General features: G+C 42.7%; 1 protein-coding gene across 1 annotated transcript; it reads right to left on the reverse strand.

Moving 5' to 3' along the window:
• Positions 1–550: 550 nt before the first annotated feature.
• c9 (complement component 9) lies at positions 551–10,022 on the reverse strand. The gene is made up of 12 exons (XM_071339177.1): positions 9,873–10,022; positions 9,637–9,745; positions 9,323–9,476; positions 7,397–7,538; positions 5,832–5,970; positions 5,190–5,423; positions 4,842–4,981; positions 4,543–4,643; positions 2,632–2,763; positions 1,927–2,102; positions 1,140–1,362; positions 551–1,021 (listed from the first exon to the last, which is right to left on the reverse strand). The coding sequence occupies exons 1-12, from the start codon at positions 9,950–9,952 to the stop codon at positions 849–851; spliced, it is 1,803 nt and encodes a 600-aa protein (XP_071195278.1). The 5' UTR covers positions 9,953–10,022; the 3' UTR covers positions 551–848.
• Positions 10,023–10,564: the final 542 nt, after the last annotated feature.

Genomic DNA, 10,564 nt, shown 5'->3' on the forward strand with positions numbered 1-10,564 from the left:
TCCTTCTTTAACCTTCAAAAATCTTCCCCTTCTTCTACACTGATTGAAATAGATTTAACAAGTGAACTCAATAAGGGATCGTAGCTTTCACCTGGATACACCTGGTCAGTCAATGTCATGGAAAGAGCAGGTGTCCTTAATGTTTGGTACACTTTGTGCATATTTTAACACGAGAACATTATGGTTCTAGATATTATTTGGTTTCCTGAAGGAAGGATCATTACATTATGATTGTCAAACAACAGCGATAGATTTCGGTTAAAATGCATTAGCATTTCAAGCCTCCATTTCCCTTAACTTCCTGAGATTTTCAAAGATGATCATGAAGACAAACCTAAGGTTTCTAAGGACCATATGAATTGTATTACCTGCTGTTGGCCACAAGGCGGAATCATTTTTCTTGTTAGACGATCAGTCAAAGGAAGCTACTTCAGGTCACAGTCTAGTGAACACTTGAGATTAGGATGAATTTTAAATATGTCATGTAATTGGATGTTTTCATGTTTTGTGTCGATACCTTTCATCATGAACTCTCAATAAAAGGTCAAAGTTGATTGGAAAATGTTTATTTGTAAAACAGAACTAGGCCTACTAGTTTGTGTGTGTGTGTGTGTGTGTGTCTGGCGCGTGCTTGTGGATGTGTTTGCGTGTGTGTATGAGTGTGAGTGAGTGAGTGAGTGTGTGTGTATGAGAGTGTGTGTGAGTGTGAGTGTGTGTATGAGAGTGTGTGTGAGTGTGTGTGTGCAAACATATGTGTATAAGATGCATTAACTCCTCTTTGTCTACATGTACGGGGTTCCGTTAGTTATGATGTGTCATCATAGCGTTCTGTATGGGAGTGCTACTGCTCAGCAGTAGTCTTCAGTGACTGTGTCTCCCCTGCAGGTGGCACCAGAGAGGCCCTGTGTGTTACAGCTGCGGGTCCTGATCCGTTTTCCTCCACTGCAGCCTGACCAGGCTGCCCAACACGACCAGTTTCCCTCCTGAGGAACACTCTCCACGGGGATTTTACTATTCTTATCTGGAGAAGAAAACTATATTTTCAGCTTGACAGCTTTAACTATATACATAGGACAGTGTGCTTGTGCGTGCATACATGCTTGGGCATGCGTGTGTATACAACGGCTGGCTCCACTCACTGTTATCAGCCTTGGCATCCTGGCAGGCCAGACCTTCAAACTGGGGCAGACAGAGACACAGGCACTTCCCGTCCAGCAGGGCCAGAGAGCCCCCATTGTGACAGGGCTGACACTTGCACACACTGTACTCAGCCTCGTACTCCTGAGTGGCTCTCTGCATGTTAAGCCTCCTGGTGTTGGCATCAGGCATACTCAGTGGGATCAGGGTCTGAATGGGTTCTGGCTACGAGGGGAGATAGACAGTCAGACAGACAGACAGACACACACACGGACACACACACACACAGATGTAAATAGTGCAAACATGCACTGAAACGTATTCAGTTGGCCTTGCTGTTATGTTTGTTTTCCTGGATGTATTTTGTTTTCAGTTGTTGTTTTCTGTTGTTATTTTCAGTTATTTTCTGTTGTTGTTTCTGTTTTCCTTTGTTTACATTTATTTAGTATTTTGTTCATTTTGTTGGTTGTTGGTGCGTTGGGGGACAGTGGCTTTTGTTCATTTTGTTGGTTGTTGGTGCGTTGGGGGACAGTGGCTTTTGTTCATTTTGTTGGTTGTTGGTGCGTTGGGCGACAGTGGCTTGGGGGGAATGGAAGGTGAGGTTTTGTTTGTTTTTGTTCTTTCAGGGGGGGGGGGTTGTATGCTTTAATATACATACAGTATATATTTTTGTATACAAAAATACAACTTTACCAATCCCCTTTTTGGCAATGTAACACCTTCTTTCAGATCTACACAGTATTTATAGGAATGAGACAGTATGGGATGGATTTGGAATTGTGCCCTCACCTCACTTCTGAGGAGTGCAGGGGCATCGCCCACTGTCCGGGCCCAGTTCTGATAGGTCTGTATGTCCATCAGCCCCTCCTTCGTTATCTGGGTTCTCATGGCGACAGCGGTCTCCACGGTTCCGCCCCTGACTACAGTTATCACCTTATCCACCAGCGCCTTGCCCTCCTTCTCAGCTGTGGATACAGAGCCACCATAGGAATCAGGAAGGAGGGTGGGTGTTTTGTGTGTGTGCGTGCATGCGTGCGTGCCAGCAGCATACCACCCTGCATGCCACTGCTGGCTTGCCTCTGAAGCTAAGCAGGGTTGGTCCTGGTTGGTTCCTGGATGGGAGACCAGATGCTGCTGGAAGTGGTGTTGGAGGGCCAGTAGGAGACACTCTTGATTGGGGACATTGCCCTGTGTAGGGTGCCGTCTTTCAGATGGGACATTAAATGGGTGTCTTGACTCTCTGTGGTCACTAACGATCCCTTGGCACTTATCTTAAGAGTAGGGGTGTTAACCCTGGTGTCCTGGCTACATTCCCAATCTGGCCCTCATACCATCAGGGCACCTAATCATCCCCAGCTTCCAATTGGCTCATTCATCCCCCCTCCTCTCCTCTGTAACTATTCCCCAGGTTGTGGCTGTAAATGAGAATGTGTTCTCAGTCAACTTACCTGGTAAAATAAGGGTTAGATAAACGGTATGTTTGTGTTGACGGACCTGTGTTTTTATTCACAGTGTCTTTACAGTATCCCGGTCTGATGTGGGCATCTCCTCCAATCCCGATGTTGGTGTCAAAGTTTCCTGAGATTCCAACTTTAATGCAGTCCTGGAGCTTTCTCTCAGTCAGCTCTATAGGAGAGACAACATTGCTAAAACATCAAATACGGACATCACTGCAAACAGGAGAGGTTTCTATATGGTCTCATTTCATTCATTTTTCCAAATCATTATATAAAACATTCATATAGAACCAAATATTTTCTCTCTGATCCTCAATACAATCTTGGGCTGTTTTGAATAAGAGCCCTAGTTAGTATTCATGTTTCATGTATCAGTTGTAGCCTCTTAAAGGCCCAGTGCAGTCAAAATTGTGTTTTTCTTATATCATATGTACAACAGCTGATGAAACTAACACTGTAAAGTGTGATTTATTTTATTTTATCAGATGGCACTTGTGAAAGCAAAAGTCCCGACTTTAAATCTTCATCATACTTCTTCTGCACATTACTCCTCTTACACCATTTAAGCTAGAAACGCCATTCAAACTTTAAAATGTGCAGACTGGTCTGGAAGACTGGTGTTAGTTTGTGTGCTTGCATACAACTGTTTGATATTATTTACACTTTTTGTCCATCTTCATTCTCTTTAATTGTGACATCATCACTTCAAACTTCCATTCACTGTAAATGCAACAGTGCAACTCTTGACACAAATCAGCTACTTTGGCTAAACACTTATACAAAACACTTATACATCTTCATCTACTTCTCTGCTATTCAAATCTGAAATAATAACATAATTATCTGGTACCGTTACAGCATCAACAACATTTTCTGTAACTTTAAAAAGAACTGACATTTTGACCACTTTCCGAACAAGTTAGACAAGAAGTTAGAGGGTATGGAATCTTCATCCACTTCTCTGCTATTCCAATCAGTCCACGGAACAAAAATATCCGCTACAGATCTGACAATACAGCTGTTTTAGTAACTGCATTAACAATTTTTTGCCAACTTTTTCCTAACAACTGACGTTTTGTCCACTTTCAGAACAAGTTAGACCAAAGTTGAAGTAGACATCTTGGTCTACTTCTGTGCGATACATATCTGGAAATAAGAACAGAAATATCTACTACCAATCAAGAGCTACAGATGTTTTAGTAACCGCATCAACTAATTTAGCTAAGTTCCCACTGTTGAATTAACTGCTATGGAACTTTTCAGAACTTTCAAATGAGAACAATGTGGGAGCACATTCTAAGCATGAGACCATGAGTAAACGTTGTTAGTAATGACACTAATCAGCTTGACCACTTTTCTCAACAATGTGTCGTTGACAAAAACTTAAAGGGTATGACACCTTGGTCTACTTCTCTGATATTCAAATCTGAAATCAGAACAGCAATAACAATAACTACTTAAGTAAAACATTTTAAACTTTTTCCACTACCAGAAAAATACTTGTAAAGAGTTTAAAGCAAGTCCCACCAATTTTTCTTCACGGAAAATAACCATCTAGTTTCCTGAAAGTTGCTGGTAAAAAATACACTCTACACAGGATCTTCTAATCAGCAGGTTTGCATTGGCGGGAGTTTCGGCTTACCATGGTGACATCACCATACAGTAAATAGGTTAAATGGCCAATAATGTTCTAAACCTCCCTGCCAATAACAGCTAGTTTTCCGTTTTCCCCTCCCCACTCAGACCACTCCCAGCCAGTCCTATAAAATTATTGGTTGAGAAATAGTTTCTTTCCTAAAAAGTAATTTTTGCCAATTTTAATTGAAATCTATTACAATAAGGTATTTAATTGTTACCCAGAAATGATTTGATATTGATATAAAAACAGCTGCATTGGACCTTTAAGAGTGGTTTTGGTAGAAAGACAACACGATTTTAAGATCCCTACTTTTGTCCTTGATGGTGTCCTGGTTGAGAACGTAGATCAGCTGGTACTCTCCTCCAGACTTCCCATTCCTGGTGTAGTGAGTCCCGTAGTCCTCCAGAAAGCTGCATTCCATTAATTTAAATTCCATTAAATTCCATTCCATTCCATTCAACTCAACTCAAAATACTTTATACATCCCACAATTGTCCAAGCAGGAGTCGGCAAATACATACACAACAATTTATATACAGTATATATCAATTTACATAAGATATAGTCACAAAAACAATGTGTTTCTAGTGTAATGATAACAGTCCAACCTGAAGTATTGTCCTTTCTCATACTCCAGAGGTAGAGACTTGACATGCTCTAGAAACTCCCCAGCCACCTGAAGGTCCCGGGAACGCATCCTATAGGTGCTCAGCTGCACATGGCCGTTCACACGCATGAAACTCTTGTTCTGATTGGACAAGGACCAACATCAATTCATAAATTCAAATCAGGGAGTTTAAACTCAAAGTCAGTCAAGACATTTTAGACTTCCATCAAATATAAAGCCACTGTGATTTACAAGATGGATGAAATAAACAAATACAAGTGGACTGAAAGTACATTATCCATGGGGTACAGAGAGCGTACACTACAGTATAACATGAAGCCTACTGTACCTTGATGGTAGTGTACTCCGAGACCTCCTTGATCATCTGTGTCCTGTCATACTCAGCATCCAACCCAACCCCTCCTGACACAGTCGTATTGGACTTGGCCATAGACTTTTCTGTGGGGGTGAATTTTAAGTTCAACCCAGCGCTCACAGTCAACTTGGTCTCAGTCATCAGTTCCCTCAGGAGGGTGTATGTGTCCTCATAGATCTCTTTGGAAACGGTCTCCTCTGCTATAGTCTGGGATAGACACATGCAGGGGTCAGAGGTCAATCACAAAGGTTTGAATTTGCTGAAGTGTTACGTACTGTACTGTCTAATCTTCGAACCCAGAAGCAAATCTCACATGCTCATTGGCCAGCTACTAAACGTTAACAGTCTGTCACAATGTGGAATGGAACTTATATCAAATTTACAGACAACATCATAAAGCCAGAATGGTTTGGGTCAGTGCAATTTAAGAACTGATTTGAAATTACATAAAGATAATGACATAAAGATGATTTGAAATTACAATGCAAGAATTGAAAAGTCACATTTATGGACGGAGACGTGATTCATCTTAGTCTGAAATCTGAGCTGAATATCTCTCAGTTTCAATATTGTTTTACTGAAGTGAGGGCAAATTCCAGGCTAGGCCTTACTCACTTCATAGTTGAGCAAGCCCACGTTCCAAGGCAGCCTGTTGTACTCGTTGTTATTGGGGTTCTTCACCTTGTTGCACATCCCATTGAAGTAGTCGTTGTTGAAGGGGTTTATACGGGGCTCCATGCCCAAGATGTTGATTCTGTCACAGCATAAAGACATAGACACAGAACTTAAAAGAACACTAATATAATATGTATTTCTATGGACATGTTGTAGATCTCTGTATTCAGTCAGGGACCTGAATGGCTGCTGGAGAGCATTCAGGAGCAGACCTGAGTTCAAATACTATTTGTTTTCTTTACTTTGTGTCTTTGATTGAGTGTGCCTGGAGTCGAGGTTTGCATTTTTGGGACTATTCCATTGATTCCATTGATTCTATTGCACCAGGCATACTCAATCAAGTGCAGCTATCATCCCCGTGCTCAAGAAAGGGAAAGTAACTGAACTGAATGACTAGCGATCCGTATAACTAACTTCTGTCATCATGAAATGCTTCAAAAGGCTAGTCAAAGACTACATCACCTCCTCCCTCCCCTGACACACTCAACCCTCTCCAGTTCGCCTACCGCCCTGACAGATCCACGAACGAAGCAATCACCATTGCACTGCACACTGCCCTCACCCACCTGGACAAAAGGGATGCATACAGTATGTGAGGTTGCTGTTCATTGACTACAGCTCTGTCTTCAATACCATAGTGCCATCTAAACTCATCACAAAGCTCACGACCCTTGGACTAAACTCCTCTCTATGCAACTGGGTCATGGACTTCCTGATGGGTCGCCCCAGGTGGCATCATTACCTCCGTCACAATGATCCTCATCACAGAGGCCCCAGAAGGGTGCATCCTCAGTCCCCTTCTGTATTCCCTGTATACCCACGATTTCGTGGTTTCACACAGTTCCAACTCCATCATCAAGTTCGCTGACGACACGACAGTAGTAGGCCTGATTACCAACAATGACGAGACGGCCTACAGAGAGGAGTTAGGCACTCTGACGGCATGGTGCCAGGTAAACAACCTGTCCCTCAACATCAGCAAAATAAAGGAGCTGATTGTGGACTTCAGGAGGAACCAGGCTGGGCACGCCCCCATCCACATCAATGGTACCATCGTGGAGACGATACAAAACATAAAGTTCCTCGGCATACACATCTCTGATGAGCTGAAATGGTCAAACCACACGGACACCGTAGTGAAGAAGGCAAGGCAGCAACTCTTCAACCTCAACAACAAACATTTACCCTGCACACCCTCCAATGGACATTTATCATTGTACAGTTTTAAATGTGTATATTATTATTATTATTATTATTATTGTCTCATTCACTTCTCTTTTTTTGACCTGCACTGTTGGAGCTCGCATCATAAAAATTGCACTGTAACCTGCGATTCAATCTGCGATCCTGTGCATGTGACTAACAAACTAATCTGAAATATTTATATTTATATTTATTTATAATATTTATAAATATAAATATTTAAAACAAAAATAAATACTATTTGAACCCTATTTGGTCTGCTACTGTGCAGGTGTTTGAGAGGTGAGTGCTGCTGTGCTGACCCATATCCTGCAGTCCTGCCCTGTTCGTTGGTGTCGTACAACTTTGTGCCACAGGGCTTACGTACGGGCTCACAGTCCTCGTCTGACCCGTCCTCACAGTCATAGTCTCCGTTACACGACAGTCTCAACTTAATACATGCACCTTCACAAAGAGAGGGAGAGAGAGCGAGAAACACAGACAGACAGAAACATGCATGATCAGTGTATGATGACAGTTTTATGCAATTAATTCACTGCAATAGCACTACTGCAACTGTGTAAATTGTATTACTGTTAATAACTTAACTTTAGAAATTCAGTGACAAGGGTAGCAGATTCCACGAATTGGCCTGACACCGACCGTACGTTGATGTTTCAATGTGTGCTAACTGGAAATCACAAGAGGCCTACTCGGCTCTTAACGTTGCTGACAGCCAAAACTATGGCAAAGTTAAAGCTGCTGTGTTGCACGCCTATGAGTTAGTTCCTGAAGCATATCGCCAGCGGTTTAGAACCTGGAAAAAAGCGAACAGACTTTTATGTTGAGTTCGCATGGGATTTGCACACCCATTTTAATTGATGGTGCACTTCGTTAGATGTTACAACCTACGAGCAGTTGAGCTGGAGCAGTTCGAAGATTGTCTCTGACCGCCTTGCCACATACATAAATGAGCATAAGGTGCAGACCGCCTCTGAGGCTGCCGTGTTGGCTGATGAATATGTGCTCAGGCATAAAGGTCACTTTGGGGAACCCGTCTTAGCAGTGATGGTCGCAGGGATAGTTTTGGGACTAAATTCTTTCCTACTGGGCCTGACCTTGTCTCAAGGGTTGACTGTGGTTCCCATGTGAAATCAGATCATGGCAAAATTTGCAATTACTGCTGTGGTAAAGGTCATTGGAAAAATGAATGCCCTGTCCTTAGAGTTAAAGCTAGGCCTTCTGGGGTTAATGTGCCCGTAAAGCCTACGGCATTAGCGGCACCTGCTTCTAAGTTAAGGGATTCAATTGTTCCACCTCAGGACTAGTTAAAAGAACCATTGGGTATGGTTGACAGTGCATCCATCTATTAACCGTTCATTACTGAGGGTTACGTATCCCTGATAGGTAACCAAGAGAGTGTCCCGGATGAGCGCCCACCTCTACTACTCCACGAAATGCACCAGCCACTTTTCAACGCCTTATGAACAGGGTTGTTTCTGGTTTGGAGGAATGTGCTGTGTACCTCGATGATGTAGTTGTGTACAGCGATACATGGGAACAACATTTGTGCCGTGTAGCAGCACTGTTTGGTTGCCTGGCAGAAGCTCGACTTACCATTAACTTGGCAAAGTGTGAGTTTGCCAGGGCAACTGTGACATACCTTGGTAAAGTTGTCGGTCAGGGGGAAGTACGGTCGGTACGCACTAAAGTTTTGGCCATTGATCACTACTCACCTCCAACCACTAAAAAAGGTCTCCAGCGTTTTTGTGGGATGGTCGGCTACAACCGCAGTTTTGTAAGAACCTTTTGACTGAGGCCGCACCCCTTACTGACTTGCTTAAGGCAAAGGCACACTTTGTCTGGTCTCCATTATGTCAATGGTCATTTGAGGATGTTAAAGCTCTTCTCAGTACTGCTCCTGCAGGAGATTGGTGGGCGGAGTAGGAGAGGTGGGCGGAGCTGGGAGGGTTGTCAGTGCTGATGGAGCACACTTTTCAAAGCTCAGCTCTGGCATAAAGCCACTGTTTCCCCATTCAGCAAGAGATTCCTCTCTCCATGTTGACATCTAATTTACTGACCTTCATCTGATTAATGTTGTGAGTGTTTACTTAATTTATGGAATAAATTAATTTGGTTATTCCTTAACTCAGTGTGTGGTTTCCCATTGTTTGTTACAATCTTGAGCCAGGTTGTAACACCATACACAGACATACTCATGGCTATGACCTAATTGGGAGGTACAGTACCTGATTCACAAGTGAACTCAGTGCTGGAGCACTCAGAGGGCAGGGCCTGTTCACACACAGCATCGCTGGTGCACGCCTGCTGCTCTCCTATTGGCTGTCCTTGACAGGGCTTCCCACCGAATTGGCCGAACACCTCCACACTCCGAGAACGGTGCTGCCAACATGACAGAGTTCACACACTTAAGGAGCATACAAACGTTCACTCATGCTTTTTAAGCCATGAATAATTTGAGACTGACATTTGAGAAAAATGAGAGACTGGGAGGCCAAATTGCTAGGCCCTGATCTGTATATTTTATTAATCTGAGACCCACCCGTATCTTGGTGCAGCTGTTACAGGGGGTCCACTCAGACCAGCGGCTCCAGACACAGTCCACCGGGTCGGGGGGAGCCACCTTGACCTCCCGAGTGTCCCGTTTGCCTCTATGGGTTACACACACAAGGTTCAGAGCTCAGATTACTAGAATACGTGTCCTCTAATTGTATTTTGTGTAATGAGAGAATAAACAAGTGTAATGAGAGTATTTTGTGTCAAATAGAGCATACGTACGTTCTGTTTTCATCACCAGACACAGACACAGCCACAGCACAGAACCCCAGGAGAAGAGCAGCAGCTACCTCAGTCCTCATAACGGCAGAATGATAAACAGAAGGTTGGTATGTCTTGCTTTATATGTTCGACCTTTCTGTTAATGATTGCACAACAAATCGATAGTTCGGATCTTGATTTATGGAAAAACGCAACCCAGAGTGTTATCAGTGGACTCATGGTAGAGTTAGTGGACAATCCCCTATTTCACAATTTATTACAATTACTGTTTATTAGAATAAATGGACAGAAGATTTTCGAAATACAGTGTCTTTTGCATTTTTCTATCCAACATATTATCCAAACACATGATACATTTCTGAAATCCTCAAGAGGTTTCCTGATCACAAAAAAATGACAAATGTTAATATCATATTCATAGGAGGCATTACACACCCATTTGTGTACTCTGAGCCAAAACCATATTTTCAGTTTGGGACAGTTTATTTCTTGGTCTGACAAGTGAAAATCTAAACTATTGTTATTAAGCCCTTGCAGAGAAACCACATGATCAAAATCACATCACTTCATTGGTGTGACCTTATAGAGGAGGGAAAAGCAAGCTTCAAACAGGAAGCTCACCTCTGTGAAGAACACAGTGAGATCAGTGACAGCTTTTATAAAGGTTATAAAACTGTCATAAATAATGCACT

Source organism: Salvelinus alpinus, chromosome 1 (assembly GCF_045679555.1).
Source record: "Salvelinus alpinus chromosome 1, SLU_Salpinus.1, whole genome shotgun sequence".
Classification (NCBI taxonomy): domain Eukaryota; kingdom Metazoa; phylum Chordata; class Actinopteri; order Salmoniformes; family Salmonidae; genus Salvelinus; species Salvelinus alpinus.